The following is a 19,223-nucleotide window of genomic DNA, read 5'->3' as shown; positions in this document are numbered from 1 at the left end:
GTCTGTCCCCGCTATAAATTAGCAACGAAGGGTGGCAGATCTTTTTCAGTGGTGATTCCACAGATCTGGGATAAACTCCCAGAGTCTCTCCTTAAGGAAGCTAATCAATTGCATTTCAGGAAGTCTTTGAAAACACTCCTGTTTAGGGAATTCTTAAACACTGCCTAACTCCTCAGCTCTGTACATCTTTTCTTATATTTCACTATTGTTGTTTTATCAAATAGCGCCTAGAGACCTGTCAGTGATTTGGCGCTATATAAGCTGTAGTTAACAATAACAATAACAATAACTACGTTATAAAGTCAGCCCTGCACGTCAGAGGGCAACCATTTTTTAACTACATTGTAAAACAACAAATCATTCCTCCTTTTCCTTTCCAACTCTGACCTACTTTCTGGGTCTATTTCTATTTCATCCTATTAAGAATCTGAGAGGTATTCTCATTGGGCTACCTTGACTGAGCCATGAGAGATCCAATATCTAGCCTTTCAGGATACATTTTCCTCAGCTGAGCCCAACCTGCTGTTCTAACCAAATTGAATGGAGACCCAAAACAGCTAATCTAAGTGAGGGTAACATTTCTCATGCCATCCTTTTGAAATGTAGTGTCTGTTTTATCCCCTATGAGAGAACTAAGCAGGCTCTTTATGTCCACTACTGCGAAGGTGATACCTGTGGCTTGCTTTTCAAATGCTCTAATCAATTTCCCTGCTCCCTCTGTAAGTAGCAGTAACAGTTTCCTGAGATTTTCCTTGTCCATATGAGGCCAAGGAACATAATGTAGTGCCCCAAGTCCCTTGCGAATCAAGGGCACCTGGTGTAAGGGAGTGGTTAAACGCTGGGCATTGTATTGTCTGGTGTATTTTTGCCATACACGCGAACATTTCCGTGTGTAAGCTAGTCTCAGTATCTCCCACCATACAGAAGGCATTCCTCAGCATTCGCCATATCTCGCCGGTCAAAGGACCCTTCTTGTGGCCATGGGCTAATGTGTTAAGGTAACCACTCAGTCCAATCTACCAAATTATCTACATATGGCACAACATTGTACCAGCCAATCTTACCTACAGCGACTATCTCACTAAGAGCTGGGTCTGGTGGCTCAGTGGACTAATGCGACTATTGCAGGGGCCTGTGTTTGACCTCATGGTTACAGGTTCAAATTCTGGCGGGTCCACTCAGATTTCATCCATCTGAGGTCGATAAAATGAGTACCACTGAGTTGGGTAACAATGAAAATCTGTTATTCAGCGCCAAGAGACCTCTGGGTGAATGTGCACTTTACAAATAAACCTTGTTATGTTATCTGTGCTGTGCAAAATCGATTGAACACTCGTTTGGTGTACTGGTCTATTCTGTAGTGTCAATCCTCCCTTTGCCTCACAGGATCCCATCCTGGGGTCTGGCTGAGCATGTGTTCCCTGAAACTTCAATCGCTTGAGCTCTGTCGCTCAAGTTCTCCTACCTTGAGGAAGCACATCTTGTTCTGTTTCTCTAGTACCAATATGTTTAGACAATCTCCTTGCATTCCTTGTGTGGTCCAAATCAATAAGGGGTCTTTCATGAATATCAACATCATAGGTAGGATGCCTAGCTTGTGGTGTTTGAAGCAATTTCCCAATACTATCTACCGGCTTATGTATAGATTCTATTCTGTTATTCTCCCAAACCCTCCCATAATTAGTCTTGAAAAATCATTGTGAAATCTGTCTCCTCATTTTTCACTTAAATCTCTCCTACTCTCACTTTGTGATGGTCATTCTTAAACACTTTCTGGTGACAGTATTACGTTCCCTTTCTCCTTTGGCCAAGGTGGTACTCGGTCTCCAATCCTTTTAAGATCCTCATCTCTTCCTTATATACTGGTCTTCATGACATGCAACAGCCTTATCCATATTGCCCTTCCATCTTGCATCATCTGCATCCCTTCGCTGTGGGGTAAACACTCACTCACTAACTAACTAAACTTTCGGTGGTGTCCCTTTTCTGTAATAAGTGCGATGTTGCTGATGATACATGTGACTGGTTATCACTATCTCCTGGGCTTTGCTCGTCGCTTTTTTTCTTCTATTCAGGTCCTTGAGCCTGGTTTCTTTAGCTGAATGTTTTGTTTTAACGCTGTGTTTTCTTTCAAGGTTAGTGGTGGCGATCGCACAGATAATAGAGAGTAGCTTGATGTGGCTTGGCATTGCAGGCCCTTGGGGTATTACGTTTCCTCCTGGGTGGGTACAGACTAGTTTTGGCCCCTCTGACTGCGTCATGGCCTCCATTAAGATAACGGTACTCTCCTGGAATGTAAATGGCCTCCTGGAAGCATTAAGCGCGCTGCAGTATTACGATACCTCAAGCGCCACAGACCATCAATCATTTTATTGCAGGAGACCCATTTATTGGGTACAAACTGCCCCTTTCTGGGCCGTTTTGGCTACGATAGAGTTTACCACTGAGGTTTCATGCGAGGTTCCAGGAGAGTCACCATATTCCTCTACTGGTGGTTAAAGCGCCCAACACGGACACTCGGTGTTGTTATGTGGGTATTGAGGGCCGACTGGGAGTGAGGCACTATAATTTTAAATCCGGTTATGTCCCACTGCCCCTGCTGCAATCTTTCCTGCAAATCCTGAGATTTTTCCTCTTGACCCTCCATCAGGGCGTCACAATGGTTGGAGGGGACTTTACTGAGCTTCCTGATCAGGTCCTGGATGGCTCATCCACCAGCACTCCTGATCCGTCTGCTTGTCCTCCTGGGCAGACTCGCTGTGTTTCTGCGATGCCTGCTGCTCCTGGCACCCTGGCCAAAGGGCCTACACTCCTCGATCCGGTGCACATACAGTAGAATCTTGCATAGACTTGATGTGGTTGCCAGCAACGGATCTTCTCTCGGTTCAATAGTTGTGCATTCTCCTGCGTGGTATCTCTGATCATGCTCCGTTGTTATTGTCGTGGGGAACTCAGCCCACTGCTTCACAGCCAGTTTGGAGGTTCAATGCTTGGCACCTGCAGAGTTCAGAAGACTAGGCCTTTTTTGAGAGGGAATTGCGCCATTTTATATTAGCTCAATGTAGGATTGGTGGAATCGGCGGCAATGCTATGAGCGGCTAGAAAGCCTTCACTGAGAGGCGGTATTAAAGGCTATGCTCGTTAGGTTGAGGTGACGAGTAGCATGCCTGACTGACTCGGAAGCCCAGATGCTAAGAGTGGAAGCTGCTCTGCGATGTCGGGACACCCAACACTCCGGTCGTCTCATGGCCGTGGCCTGTATGGAACTGCGGCAAGTTTATTTAGAGGAGGCCAGGTAGTGCTGGAGGGCCACGACACAGAGTATATGCCTCGGGAGACAAATCAGATAAATTATTGTATTGATTGACAAGCAGTTGAGTCTCCGACCGTGTGTTCCCAGTGATTCAGGACTTGTCGGGCTGGCCTCAGAAGGCGATCCCAATTATCGCTTAGACCTTTGGAGACTTCCACCAGGAGTTATACTCAAGCTTTTTGCCTTAGTGACAGAGCCTCTTTTGTGGCTTATATGATGTGATGCCCAGGTGGAGGGATAGTGATGGGGACTGGGCCTTGAAGACAGCATAACGCTATACGTGTATGTTATGCTTTTGTTCTTGAAAGATCAACAGCGCTCCGGGCCCTGCTGCCTAAAATCCTGTACGGTGAGGCGTCCGGGCTTCAGGTTAATGAAGGCAAGACCTGTTTAGTGGAGGTAAAAGACAACATTTTGAGGTTGGTCTGGTGTCCTATCATTCGTACTCGACACAATTGCTTTAAGTATCTAGGGGTACACGTCTACCCTTCCGGATTTGGCCTGGGCCCTTAATTTACGGGGTCTAGACCTGCGGCTTGAACGTGATCATGGCCACTGGGCTACACTTCCACTGAACCCAATCGGGCAGACAGTACTCTTTAAAATGGTGTGTCAGCCAATATACTTGTATGTGCTGAGTAATTCCCCCTATCCCAGTCCCGTAAATGGCTTCACTCTTTGACCATGAAGTTTACCAACTTTGAGTGGGCTGGGGTCCGGCATAAGGGGTCGTTTCAATCACTTTGCACGTGTCCTTTGACAGGCTTATCGGATATCTACTTATGCTATCTTGCAGCACACTCTTGGCGCCGTGTAACAACTGGTTGGAGGTGGGGATTAATCCTTTCATAGATAAGTGGTGGGCAACATGGTTCTGCCTTGGGTACGACCCCTCCTCTCATTGTACTTATATTTATGCCTAACCTAGAGAGGATAATGTGATTATATTGGACGGATGCACTGCTTGTTTAGTTAAGTATTACATGTTTGTCCATTGAGTGATGGTTACAGGAATTTATTGTGGTGCTCTGAAAGGAAACGTCGAGGGCCCAACGACGTTATTCAAATGCTTAAAGATGTGAGGCTAGAGGATCTCTGGTCCCATCCCTTCACAGGCACACACGAGGTTGTCTTTCGTAGGTTCAAGGAAAGACTTTCATACAAAGTATCTTGTTGTATATTTATTAAATTTGTTTGGAGGTTGACATCATGATTTACAACATTAGTTCTTATGTCTTTAAATGTCTTTATCAACAATCATTATGTTTCAGGCCTTGTCATTCAAAACGTGTCCAATGCATTTCGGGCATATCAAACCTGCCCTTCATCAGGGAATTGACACTACAAATGATAATATAAATGAACATTAGTATGACTACCCAGAATATATATGATAAAACAGTACACACTGGTAAATACAAGAAGTGGAATCAGGTGAAAATGACTGTACCAACAGAAACGAATCTAAATGGTGATGCTCGTTTTGTTCTTAAAGTGCAAGCAGTATCACGGTGTGTTTGCATGCATAGGCAAGAAAAAACTACAAGAGAAATGGGTGGAAAACTATATTGGCGAATCACTCACATGCCTGTCGGTGAAAGTTGGGGCAATCTAAAAAAGAAAAAAGGGGGAGGTGACACAGAGATTTCACACGTACTTTTCAAAGCCGCAGCCTGTTTACTATGTCCCAGAACCATGTGACCCACCTCGTGACCACTTCACTTTCAAATAAAAAAACGCGGCAAACCACTTTCCCTGCCGGCGTTTTTTGGAGACTAGTACCGGATCGGAACACTTCCACGAACTTCCACAGGTCAGTGCTCATTACCCGTTAGACCCAATACAGAGTGCGCCACGCGGCACTCCGCGAACATGCACTAATTGGATACCTCCCCCTTTTTTCTTTTTTAGATTGTCCCAACTTTCACCGACAGGCATGTGAGTGATTCGCCAATATAGTTTTCCACCCATTTCTCTTGTAGTTTTTCTTGCCTATGCATGCAAACACACCGTGATACTGCTTGCACTTTAAGAACAAAACGAGCATCACCATTTAGATTCGTTTCTGTTGGTACAGTCATTTTCACCTGATTCCACTTCTCGTATTTACCAGTGTGTACTGTTTTATCATATATATTCTGGGTAGTCATACTAATGTTCATTTATATTATCATTTGTAGTGTCAATTCCCTGATGAAGGGTAGGTTTGATATGCCCGAAATGCATTGGACACGTTTTGAATGACAAGGCCTGAAACATAATGATTGTTGATAAAGACATTTGAAGACATAAGAACTAATGTTGTAAATCATGATGTCAACCTCCAAACAAATTTAATAAATATACAACAAGATACTTTGTATGAAAGTCTTTCCTTGAACCTACGAAAGACAACCTCGTGTGTGCCTGTGAAGGGATGGGACCAGAGATCCTCTAGCCTCACATCTTTAACCTAGAGAGGACCCAATAAAACTTTTTGGCCTACCCTGGCGATAGTTTTTCCTCACACACACATCTTTCTTTCTTTTCTTTCCTCACCACACCCTCCTCAACTATATGGTTTAGGATACCTCTTTTGAAACACTGAAAACATCCCTGAGATCCTCCCTCTCTGAGAGGGAGGTTGTAGCTCGCATTGCGACTAGGTTCGCAATGTGAGGAGGTTTCCCAATGATAAAGCAGGCCACCTACGGGTTGGTGAGGGGAATCGTCCTGTAAAAGGGACACTCCAGCACTCTCTTGTTCTATTTTTCATTTCTATTTTATACCCAGGGGTCTTGTTGTGTTTTGTTACTTCTAATTTTGGGGAGTTGGTCCCTGCTGGTCTTTAAACCTCCTCAAGCTTTCCTTTGTGTGTTAATGCCCGTTGGCTGATGCCAAATCACTGATACCAGAACCAGGTACCCAGGGGAATAATGGCACCATATCTGATACTTCAGACCCGGAAAATCTTTCACCCTCGCTCCTCTGAGTGGTCTCCAACTAAGAAGGCAGCGGCTCAAGTGGCGGGGTGCGCCTTCAGAAAGGTTCTTGATAATTTAACTCCATCCTTCCCTGGAGGGTAAAGCAGATATTACCCGAGATAAAAAACAGAAGGGCCACTGAATGGGGAAATATGTTTGGGATCCGAAGAAAGCCATGAACCGCCCATGGTGGACTTGTCAAGATAACCTGCTGGATATTCATGGGCCCAACCTGGACAAGAGCGAGGAAGCCAAAGAGTTGGCTTCCCTTATCCCGCCTCAAATGCTGTCTGGATGGGCTCACAGAGTGATCATATTCATGGGCAACGCTAACTGCAACCTCTCTTCGGAGAGAAACAGGTCTCTTTCAATAGAAGTAGACCCTACATCTGTTGACTGGCTACCTTGGAAGTAGGAGCAATAGCAGAAGGCGGCTTCTTTGGGGACCCTTCATGAAGACGTTTGGGAAATCTGTCAGCATATTTAGGTCACGGGACAAGGCATGTATAGAGAGTTCACCCCAAGGTTTTCACCAGGGGCAGTCATTGTAGAGAGTGCTCCACCAGCTGTTTTCTCCCCCAAGCCCCAACAAGAGGCCATGGCTTCCAGGTTGTCAATTGCAGGACCTGTCCAGATTTGTAGGTTTCTTCCTCTGCAGAGGTTTCCAGTGCCATTAGAGATCCAGAAATATGAAAGGAGCTAGTACCAGTAAGTGTTCTCCCTTCTTCCCAACTAAAATGGGAGCATGTTGACGCAAGACACTTCGGTCCTGTAAGCAGAAAAAGGCTTTCATTTAGAGTTCTGCAGAACGCCACAGCAAATTAAAAGGCTATCATTTTCAGATTAGGATGTTTCCCTAATCAATCAGGAGGAGGCAGATCAGCTGGTAAAAGGTGCAATCTCTGTATTCAACATCCAACCAAACTGATTTGTGAGCAACCTTTTTCTCGTGGAAAAAACAGACTGAGTCCAGTGCACCATTTTAAATCTCAAGCAGCTCTACAAGTGGCTTGTTTATTGACACGTCATGGAGGGTATCCACCACCACAGGGATCTACTGCAACTACACAACCACATGATGCGCCTAATCTGAAGGAGGCAAATCTCATAATTCTGATCTAAAAAGTGTGTGGAAACTGTAGACATTCGAGTTTAAGACACTAATGTTCACCCTATCCTCTGCACTGTGGTGCTTCACAAAGGTGCTACAACCAGCCATTAAACGTCTGAGCCTTATAGTCCATCTAGATGCCATCTTTTTGATGGACCACGCCTTCAGGAAATTGTTGTAATGCCTCCAGATGACATGCAGCTTTTGGAGGGCTTAGGATTTATCATTAAGCAAAATAAGTTGCTTCTAACACCTCCCTAAAGGACAACTTTTCCCGGAGTTTACAATAATCTCCACAGAAACCACATTGAGCTCCTGACAAGGAATAAGGCAGAGTTTTGGAAGACACTGTGAAGCAAGAACATCTGGTTAAGGAAATTGCCCGACTAGTGGACCTACTTTCATCATCAATAAAAGCAATATTCCCAAGCCCTCTCCACAAAGACTGGAGTCCACGGATGGGGCATGCATTTCTGCCATTTGAACTGATCACTAGAATATCCTCTCAGGTCAGAATACAGAAAGCAAATTTGATAGTCATCACATTGATGTGGAGTTGCAAGTATGTTGTCCAGTTCTGATGGAACTTTTAGGAAATCTCAAATCTGGCTCACCTTATTTCAAAAATTTCTCATGGATCCTTTAAAAAAATCCACCCCACCCAGTGATGGATGGAAAATTATGCTCACGGCTTGGAGTATTACGGAGAATGATGGCTAGTGTCTGGACTTTCGCCAAATGCTGTAAGACTTCTATCACAGGCATGAGCAAGCAGAACAGGTCTGCCTGGTGGAGATGGATGGGCTAGTGTTCGCAGAGGAACGTAGATTCCCTGAGGTCCGACATTGAGCATACATTAAACTTCCTGTCCTTGATAGCCTCAGAGAGAATGGCCTACATTCAGATCAGCCCAATCAGCAGGACATACCACGATAGAAATCTCTCCAGTTTGAGAACATCTATTAGTAAGGAAGTCCCTTCCCCTCAGATCCCAACTATTAATCTCTCGGGGATGTCAGAGTACTTAACCTTTTACTCCACCTGAGAATCCACAAAAACCTCTGTTGAAAGGAATTATCAGGTAAGCTAGCATGCCCCTGTGACTAATCTTCTGCAGTAGAGTTTTGGACATTAGAGATTAGAAAATTAGAAGTTGAGTATTTACCCCGGACGGGGTAACTTTCCTTATCTCTAGGAGAACAAAATGTAACTCCAGTGATCTCATACCCAACCTTTGACGGTACTTTAGAATTGTGTGTGGTCAGATCTATTAATGCCTATGACAGTATGAACGAGTTATAGATTTAAATATGCAAGCCTTTTAAGGCAGTCTCCTCTCCTTCTATAGGAAGAGGGTCAGGTGGATTACGCAGGAAATTGGTAAAGATTTATCAGTTTTTGGAGCACATTCTGCCGGTGGAGCTATTTTCTCTAAAACTTTTTCACTTGGCGCCCTCTGGTAGACATGCAAAATGCAACTGATTGGTCTACAAACTACAAGTTTAAAATAAACATGGCAACTGTGGTGTAAGTAAGTTTTGAATAAGCATAATACTCATCTCTGTTCCAGACATAGGCTATATAATATCCTAGATTTCATAACAGAAAGTTTCCGTCTTATTAAGGACACAGAGGTGAGAATTATCCCTCCCAACGATCAGGGTTGGCGGTATCCCAACCCTTTCAGGGTGGGCTAATAATCGAGCACAAAAATTTATCACAACATATTATATAAGAATTTAATGATTTATTATGAACTAATAATGTCTGGCTAAGGATGTTGGATTCCTATTAATGTCCAAGTAAGAAATATGAAGTGGTAAAAAGTTTTTAAAGAAAAATGTGCTAATTATTTGCCATGTGGTTGGAGCAAGAAATTATGATGGTATTTTATCTTTCGTGGAGATTACATTTCCAAACAGGAATGAGCCGGAGTCTTAGGACAGCAACGGTTGCATAAAAAAGAGGGGGCATAAAAGTATGGTTTCTGTAAAAGATTGGTTTTACGGCTGCTGCATTAATAGGGAAGAAACAAGAGCATCATTCATGCTCTTAGTTAAACAAACTTTCCATTACAAAGGCTAGGAAGTTTGAAATTAATACACTAAAATGATTTTAGACATTAGAGATAGAATGATGCTCTAGAGATATCAATTGTGGGGGGAAAGGCAGGTGCCAAGCTGTGGCATACGTATTGCTCCTTGCTGATCATTTCCTGAATTGCCTTTCTTTGACAGGATCTCTGGTGGGCCATCTCTTGCCTCTTCACAGACCAACCTTAGATGAATGCTTTATTTAGACCATTCTTGCATGACTCGTATGTTCACTCACTGGTACTGCCCTTACCCACTAGTACTTGCTTGCCCCTTACTGATGTGAAACTTTGCCCAACACCTCCAGTACTACTATGTTATATTAGTCCCTCCCAAAAACTCTCCACTTCAGTTTGAAGGTTGCATTACACATTCACAGATTTTATATCCATAGTCGTTTAACACATCACTCTCAAAATGATTTTCTTCTGAGATGTTGAGGGCACTTTCTGGTTTTGAACAGGGTAAAATAAGTTCCAGGGAAAAGCCAAGTTTAGAAAGAGTGACTCTGGAGCACACACTCATTTTCAAAGTCATCCAAGATTTACAATTTGTCTTCTTCAAACACAAATTGAAAACCTCGGATAGTCCAAACCGATCATCACTATTCTTGGACTATACCATATGGTCTGCAACCACTACCTTCCAGAGTCACCCCTACCCATTCCAAATGTAGCAGCCACCGAGAACTATGTCCCTTTTGAACACTTATGTAGATTATATGACTGGCCATTACTAGTTGATAAGAGTGCTAGATATATCAAATTTGTTATATTTCTTTCACTATTTGGTAAGAATGTTTAAAACTAGAGACCCTAAGTTACTTAGCAGAGGAATTGTATTTCAAAACTCCGAACTGTTTATTTATGAATTCTGAACAGTTCTTGTTTTATTTTCGAATATTGCTACAAATATTGATTTTTTTATTGGGGTTGATAATTTTTGTTGAGTGTGTGGTATTTGTTTTTGGTGATAATTTTGCTGCAATGATATCCATTTTCTTTTTTGTTACCGCCTTGAAAAAGTGACAGGTGTTGTGAAAAGAGTTGGCTGTGTGTTTTCTTTGATCATTTCGTTATTTATGTACAGTACTATTTCTTTCTTCATCAAGTTAAATGAAATGGTACTAAAAGATTAATCATATTTGATTCAAATATTTATTCCAAGTTGATGAGTAAACAAACATTGGTTTGATATTGATGAGATTTATATATTATAACTAATAAAAATAATTTTGAGAATATGAAATTGCATTCCCGATTTTCTTAGGTGCCTCTTGCTGATCTTTTATTTCTTAACATGAGACCTAGGTTTCTTAAAAAAAACTGTCTGTAATGAGACCTGATAGTTACCAAACACCCTCATCTTGTTAGCATACTTTGTAGCAACGATGAATTATTTTCCTGACCTTGGAAAGCATGTCAAGGTATAAATTCCAAGGCACGGATTATACTAGGCCCCAGCTATTAGACAAAGCCAGTGAGGTTATGAAGAGGTTGCCACCAATTAGGGGTGCCCTGAAACTTCACAATACAAACATAAGTTACTATACTATAGTAGTACAGGTAGGGAAATACAAGAAAGGGGTGTTTTTTTGTTGTTTTTTTTTTACATCCGTCTGACAAAAAAAACTAGGTTTCAAATGCCGTTCCAAGAGTTAAAACGAATCATAAAATAAGTGCAGCGCATCTGCCGAGAACTAGCACGAATGAGGTAATGCATCACTCCGTGTATCTGCATAGCAACAAAGGCAACCTTTCTAACCAGAAGACTGCTTTGTTGTCATTTATTTATGAACTGTGAATCTATACTGCTAAACCACTGTAACATCGGTACATATTAGAATGTGTTAATTATATTTTTCGAAAACATAATTGATCATATATGGTAGAGTAACGATGTTAAAAAAATGTTACGTGAATTGAGAAAAAAAAAAGCTTGTAGGTGAAAGATTTTGTGACTCCTATATAATTACAAAAAACAATCTCGTTAACTAGCTATTTCCCCATTCCTTGAAGACGTTAGCCATTCCTAGATGTGCTGGAAACTGGGCGGCGCTGACGCCCCTTCACTCAGCTGTATCAATCCATAACATAGTGTGCCACGTAAAGTCCAGAGCACTTTCAGCAAGGTACGAGAAAGCTGCATTAGCCTTTTTTCGTGTGTTGCATATGCCCTCTACAGGGGGTCTTACAGAATCCCCGGAGTACCATTTGTACAGGGAACAATTAGTGAGGCACCTGCTGCAACCGCATCATCTCTGGAAAGCTCCACAGTGTGACTGCCGAGATGGACTACTTTTGTTCATCCCGTGACCAAGGCAAAATCACAATGCAAAATGTGTACCTGAGAAAATTAACACTGAAAGCCCCCCTCTATATTCTCGCTTTCTGTAGTCATGAGCTAACGAAAACCTATAGCTAAGCAGCCACGTGTAACAACTAGTTGCCTGACTGTTATCTTGCAATTGAATACGATTTATAATGTCGCCTCATTATAAATAATGAATACATTAACAAAGCATTTAACAGAATGAATGTGGACAAACGCGTAGAATACATCATTTCAATGTATCGTGAAGAGATGCTACGAGATGCTACGCTTTTTAGACTATACCCAAAATTCATCAAGAAACATTAAATATCGATGGCATTGGCCATGTCAACATACTAAAGCACCCCATAAACGGCTAAACAGGCAACATAGGGGAACTCATTGAGCATTTTGGTTCCAAAGAAAACCCACAGCCAAGATGTCATATCGCATTCTGTATTTTGCAAGGTTTAAAAAGCATGAACCAAATGGCCATTATGACACTTCCTGGTCAATTAACATATTTAAATAACTTACTGTGAGGGACACATTTGAGAAAATGAGAAAAGTGTGCTCACTGTATCTTGAACAGTGTCTTATTCAAAAACATACAATCCAACTAAAGGATGCCCCGTTAGAAGCAACATAAATAAGTGATAAAGACATTTTGTGTAGGCAGAATGACACCACGTAATGGGATGAAATCAAAACAGAGCTTACCCATAAATCCTCCTTTGGCAATGCTGATATACTCTTTGCTTTTCTGAAAAAAAGAAGAGAAACTTCATTTGAAACATACAATTAAATAAGGTAACTCTTGTTTTGTTTTTGTACCTTAATTATCTTACTTCATTTCAACTTTAATAAGATTTGGACACCATAAGATGCCAACTTTGATAAGAACAGAAAAATAATGACATGCCCATGTAAATATAGCATGGCATTTTGACGTAGATATACCTTAAATACCCAATGCCCTCGGTGCCACTGAGAGCAAGTGTGTACTTTGCCTCAAAGCCACCATTTGCTAGACCCCCCAATAGCGCAGGTCAGGTTAAAATAAATTTAGTGAATATGGAGCTTCTTCCAATAAGGTAAAACCAGGAAATTAATTATGCACAGTGGAGAACTCATGATAACTTGGGGGAGTTATCATGAGTGTGCATTGACCAACTCTGTTGAATGTGGGAGCACCCTGCGGGTCAGAACGAGTGCGACCGTTGGCAGCTCTTAAGCCGAACTCCAATGTGAGTGCATTTAGGTGGATTGCACTGAGAGTCCAGCGTTTGATGGGGGGGATAGAGAGGGTAGGAATACCCCATCTACTGTCCTCCTCTCCTAGGTCTGGTACTCCTTCTAGGGGAAGTGGTTCATATGTACAATTAAAATCCCCTGCTACTAGGATATGCCCAGGTCCACTTTGCTCTCCTAACTGAGCTTCAAGCTCCAACATTGTAGGTGAGATACACCCATTTTTGGTTCCCCTAATATATACATTATAAAGGTCGAGAGTCATACTTCCCCGTAGGCCCAATAGTGAGACACCAAGAATATCCGGGGTTCTTGGCTTCTTGGTGATTATCCTACAATTTAGGAGGATACTTATCCAAATGATAAGCCCCCCCGATGGTCGCCCCTTCCCTACCTTAGATTTTACTGCTGGGGTAAAAATAGTGACAAACCCCACCCGATGTAGTGGTTCAATGGCCCATGTCTCTTGAAATATACAAATTGTATGGGCATCGACCAGGGCATTCCACTCTGGGAGGCCTAATTTCCTTGAAATCCCAGCGAGGTTCCAACTAAGGATCTTTAACTTGCCCTGTGCTAGGATTCCATCTTGGATCACAGTGCCTTGGTGGTTACATGGATCACCGCTGTCCCTAGTTAATATGGGTGATAGCACCTCTAAGTTAATAGGGAGAATTGTCTCCGGCACAGGATCCTTCATACTGGTGTTAACACTAGGGAGGTTAATATCTAATCCTCCCTTAGGGGAAAGTCAATCAACCTCATCCAGGACACAGAACCTATTTGGATGGGCAAACTGTGTATAGGAAGGGTTGAAAGACAGGGATGGAGACGGATCCTGCCATGGCTGTTGCCATTGCTGATTAGTAAACAGTGGCTGAGGAGGTTGTTGCCACTGCTGGGTGGGTTGGAAAAAAGGAGGAGGTAAGGGGTGGAAGGGTTGTTGCCACTGAAGACCAGCATGATGTGGGACAAAAGATGGAAAATTGGGCGGTTGTTGCCAATGGTTAGAGGCATATTGAGGGGGACATGCAGGCCCTTGATTACTTGGTCGGTGGAAGTTGGGTCTTGTCGAGTTGGGGAGGAAGTAAGAGAGGGGGAGTGGTTTGATCTGAGTGGCTGGGCCGCTGTTAGGGGCATTACAAATAAAAGTCGCAGCCCCCACATCCCTAAAGTTGACAGTAATTACATCCCCTGATATTGTTTTCTTGCTCCTACCCACCCAATCACCTCTACGCACAGTAAGAATTTCCCCACTCATACTACTGGGTAATGGTCTATGTATTTGAAGACACTGGGCACATTTGTTTCTAAGCTCTACATAAGTCTCTCTAACTCCTTCCTTCAGTGGGGGGACAGCAGTCAACACAACCACAAAAGGGGAAACTTCTGGTGGCAGACTAATAGACTTAAAACGAGTCTGCCTTGGCTTAGGGACTTCAGGATTATTAGTAGTATGGGGGGCTGGGATGTTCGTGGGTTTCCCTTTAGGGTCCGGGGCTTGGGAAGTGATTTTAGTACAGCAGCTGGTTGCTTGGCGGGTAAAGAACTGCTCACTACTTTTGATGATGGTTGAGCAAGATTTTTCACAGAGTGGGGAAGATGTGTTGCTGGTTGTTCTTTGGATGGCGGAAGGTTTTTCGCTTTATCAGCTGTAGACTTGGTGACCTTAGTTGGTGGTTGGGGATTGGGTGGTGATTCTCTATGCCCTTCTTGCTGAATAGTCCCAGACTCATTGATCTTGTTGGGCCATTTAGTAATAATGAGAGATGTTAATCTATCCAGTTTAGAGATCAAGGGTTTAATTTGGGCCACTATTGTAGTTTCAAGGTCATGCTTAAGGTCCGTGACCATATTTTCGACCCAGCATGGAATGCCAGGCGTTGTGTGTGGAATAGGTGTCACCAGATTATGGTTGCTAGCTTTGGTTTTGGTCTTCTCTTTAGATTTGAATTTAGACTCCTTGGTTTTGGGCTTAGCTATTACTTTTGAGGGAATACAAGTAGCCTTATCCCTGGAGTCGCTGGGCACATAAGCGGTCGACCTGGCAGTTAACCCATCCAGGTCCGGCTCCGTCTCTCTGGGTGTCCGGCAGGCTTCTAGGTCTGGGGTCGCCTCCAGATCCACAAAGGACGGGTCCGACTCTGAACAGGTAACCGACAAGTCGACGGCACTCGGTACTGTAACAGTGCCCATAGTGGTTAAGGGCAAGGAGCAATTATTCAAGACTTGCTGAGAAGGTGAATGCGCATTTACGAGGGAGCCCAAGGAAGAGCGCTTGGCCTCCATGAGGTCGAGAGAGACTCTTTTCTCTAGAAGTACAATGCTCTTGTCAATTGTCTCTGTTACCCGTGAGATAAAGAGGTCAATGGGGCCAGTCACTTGAGCTACCTCTGCAGCTTTTTTGGTGCAGCTTCTTGTTTTGTGCCGCATAGTTGTCGCTAGCGATGGACAGGCTATACCAAGTGTCAGGTGGCTATGGCCTCAAGGAAGGCTGAGTAGCAACGGCCTACCTGGTTGATGGTCTCAGGGCAATAAGACAGGGATTCAGGGCCTGGGCCGTCCTCTGCCGTCCTTGAACGGCCTTAAACGGCCCGCTCTTTGCCCGGTCTTCGCCCCGGTGGCCGCCCCGCGCGCGTCCCGCGTGCGCGTTAGAGCTGCGCAAAGTTTATAGGAGGAGCAGGTGAGTTGAAAGGGGCGGGAAGAGGACCAGCTGCGGCCGATCAGCGCCGCGCTGCACGCTGGTCCTCGCAGTCCCGCCTCGAGGAGAAGGGTTGATCTTCACTCTTTGAAGTCGCGTTGGTGCTCCTGTGCACTCCGCAGTGGCCTTGGGCAGGTTGGTGAAACAAAGAGTCTTGCCTTCGAGCGGCGCCCGCGGAGCGGGGGCCGCGAGGCGTGGAGGTTTGTTACAGGCGCTGGAACAGGGATGAAAGGCTGAGCAACAGGCAGGCAGCGCTCAGGACGTCCCAAAGGCAGAACCCACACTCCTACCACACCGCTTGATCTTTATCGGTGGAAGGGGCGGGAAGAGGACCAGCTGCGGCCGATCAGCGCCGCGCTGCACGCTGGTCCTCGCAGTCCCGCCTCGAGGAGAAGGGTTGATCTTCACTCTTTGAAGTCGCGTTGGTGCTCCTGTGCACTCCGCAGTGGCCTTGGGCAGGTTGGTGAAACAAAGAGTCTTGCCTTCGAGCGGCGCCCGCGGAGCGGGGGCCGCGAGGCGTGGAGGTTTGTTACAGGCGCTGGAACAGGGATGAAAGGCTGAGCAACAGGCAGGCAGCGCTCACGACGTCCCAAAGGCAGAACCCACACTCCTACCACACCGCTTGATCTTTATCGGTGGAAGGGGCGGGAAGAGGACCAGCTGCGGCCGATCAGCGCCGCGCTGCACGCTGGTCCTCGCAGTCCCGCCTCGAGGAGAAGGGTTGATCTTCACTCTTTAAAGTCGCGTTGGTGCTCCTGTGCACTCCGCAGTGGCCTTGGGCAGGTTGGTGAAACAAAGAGTCTTGCCTTCGAGCGGCGCCCGCGGAGCGGGGGCCGCGAGGCGTGGAGGTTTGTTACAGGCGCTGGAACAGGGATGAAAGGCTGAGCAACAGGCAGGCAGCGCTCACGACGTCCCAAAGGCAGAACCCACACTCCTATATTAACTTTAGCAAATGTTATATTTCTTGCTATTAACTGGATATGTCTAACTAATTTTATTACCTATCAATTCTTTTTAAACTTGCTTTTATGATAATGAAATTTTATCGAAATAAAGCTTTTTGACTTGACTTGACTTGACTTGTAAATCTTGTTCTACCAGGTTTAAGTCTGATCATGGCTCTAAACAGGACCTGAACATACAGCACTAGCCTATGGGCCTCAGTTCGTAAGTCTGTATGTGTTGCAGTATGCACAAGGTCTAAGTAGTTTCTCTAGATATATCCCTTGAGAGGACCACCTTATGCAATTGAGTTTATTTTGAGCTTGGACAATATATTAATTTCACTGCCAAATCTCTGCTCCTGGCTTCTCTAGACACACCCATCACCCCGCACACAGAGTGTCCTCTTAGCTCTCCGTCACTTCTGCTCATCTGTGGTGGCTCGTGGTCTTTGAAAGTGGTGAGGCGTTAAACTTGCCTTGAATTACAGGGAACAAAACAAGTGAGAGATTTATTCTAGGAGAGTTCAAGGAGTTCTCCCCTAGAAACTTTAGAAAAAATGGGGTTAAATGTGCATTTCAAAGCACACTTTTTAAATAAATTTTCTGAAAAAGCCAAAGGCTCTGAAAATGAATGAATTAAATATTCCAGTACTTTCACTGCATAACAAGGAAGGCAGATCAGGTTCAGGACTGATCCCATTAATTTTTTTAGGTCTCGCTGGTGTTAGCAGCGCATAGCGCTGCTCCAGCGAAAGACCTATTGTTGTGGGTTTGCCGGGAATGGAGGACGGGTGGGTGGTTACGCGCTTTTCCTTGGCGATTTGACCTCATGGGCGCGCACGCCCAGCCCGGCCCCGTGCATATCTCCTGTCCCACATTCACAGCCTCTCTCAATCGCGCGCAGACACAGCCAAACTCACGCATACGCGGAAACTCCAAACACCACTTCAGAGTCAGACGGGAGTCAGACCGGCGAGGAAACATAGGAGACGGACCACCAGATGCGCTTCACAGGATCTTTATTGCAGGAAAACCGGTAGGCAAGAGGGCACTACGCGTTTCGGGCTTGAAAAGCCCTTGTTCACATGCAAGTGAGCCAGTTAGAGTTTTTTAATTTTATAATGCAGTGCACACCCAATCAGCCCGCCCAGTCACGTGATGTCAGAATTTCACAGAAATGAAAGACATACTACTCCTGTCTGTGGGAGTGTGGTGCTACATTTCGCATTTACATTTAACATTTCATTTTTATATTTCGCAAATAATGTGTAAATCAAATTTAAACAAACACTATTGATACAATGAAATGTCACTCTATGCAAAAAGTGCAATATAGTTCCACAAGTATTATTTGAGATGGTTTCATATAATTAATTCCAGGATAAATCCATTTAGAGAAAACCATAAAATTCACACATAATATATTTACGGTGACTAGAGGAATTGAGGCTGATTTATAAGTGCAAATATATACAAATTAGACTGGTTCTAAGCCTGCGTCAAGTGGAGTGTATTAAAGTGCATAGGGAAATAAGGGGAATGGGGATAAAGTGCTAAACCCACATATTGCAAAGTATCCTGTGTATTCAAAGCATAAATGCAAACAGTAAGAGATAGGACACTGTCCTATATATCTCATAAAATACTGTAAAAACATTTGATACTAGATAAAACTACAATATGTACAATTCATTATAGCTAAAAACACCCAGTGTAACAAGCATTGGAAATGCAATAGGTCTCGCACCATTAGAGTTAGTGCTTTTAGAATTGTTTATGGGTTTTTTTGTAAATGTTTAGCATTTTTGTTTCCTGTAGCCAATGCTAAAGTATTACAAATAAAAAAAGCCATAAACATTTCTAAAAGCTCTAACTGAAATGGTCTGAGAACTATTGCACTGTGTGAGGGTGAGGGTGAGTGTGAGTGAGGGTGAGCGAGGGTGAGGGTGAGTGTGAGTGAGGGTGAGTGAGGGGTTGAGGGTGAGGGTGAGTGAGGGTGAGTGAGGGTGAGTGAGGGTGAGTGAGGGGTTGAGGGTGAGTGAGGGTGAGTGAGGGGTTGAGGGTGAGGTGTTGAGGGTGAGTGAGGGTGAGTGAGGTGTTGAGGGTGAGTGAGGGTGAGGGTGAGTGAGGGGTTTTGGGTGAGTGAGGGTGAGGGGGAGTAGTTGAGGCTGAGTGAGAGTGAGGGTGAGTGAGGGGTTGAGGGTGAGGGGTTGAGGGTGGGTGAGTGAGGGTGAGGGGTTGAGGGTGGGTGAGGGTGAGTGAGGGTGAGGGGTTGAGGGTGAGTGAGGATGAGTGAGAGTGAGGGTGAGTGAGGGGTTGAGGGTGAGGGGTTGAGGGTGAGTGGTTGAGGGTGAGTGAGGGGTTGAGGGTGAGTGAGGGTGAGTGAGGGTGAGGGTGTGGGGTTGAGGGGGAGGGGTCGAGGGGGAGGGGTTGAGGGTGAGTGAGGGTGAGTGAGTGAGAGTGAGGGGTTGAGGGTGAGTGAGTGAGGGTGAGGGGGGGTGAGTGAGGGTGAGGGTTTGAGGGTGAGGGGTTGA

At 44.5% G+C, this 19,223-nt stretch overlaps 1 protein-coding gene across 6 annotated transcripts in view; it reads right to left on the bottom strand.

The window, feature by feature from the left end:
- The window catches only part of TBC1D23 (TBC1 domain family member 23), a 714,314-nt gene that overhangs the window by 332,834 nt on the left and 362,257 nt on the right, over positions 1–19,223 (bottom strand). For all 6 annotated transcript variants that reach the window (XM_086934466.1, XM_086934463.1, XM_086934462.1 and 3 more), the window contains exon 12: positions 12,514–12,556. In XM_086934466.1, coding sequence (XP_086790592.1) covers positions 12,514–12,556 — 43 coding nt within the window. The remainder of the gene's footprint in view (positions 1–12,513; positions 12,557–19,223) is intronic.

Source organism: Lissotriton vulgaris, chromosome 8, assembly GCF_964263255.1.
Source record: "Lissotriton vulgaris chromosome 8, aLisVul1.2, whole genome shotgun sequence".
NCBI classification, from domain to species: Eukaryota; Metazoa; Chordata; class Amphibia; order Caudata; family Salamandridae; genus Lissotriton; species Lissotriton vulgaris.
The sequence above is the reverse complement of the archived record's forward strand: the minus strand, read 5'-3'. Positions and strand labels throughout refer to the sequence as shown.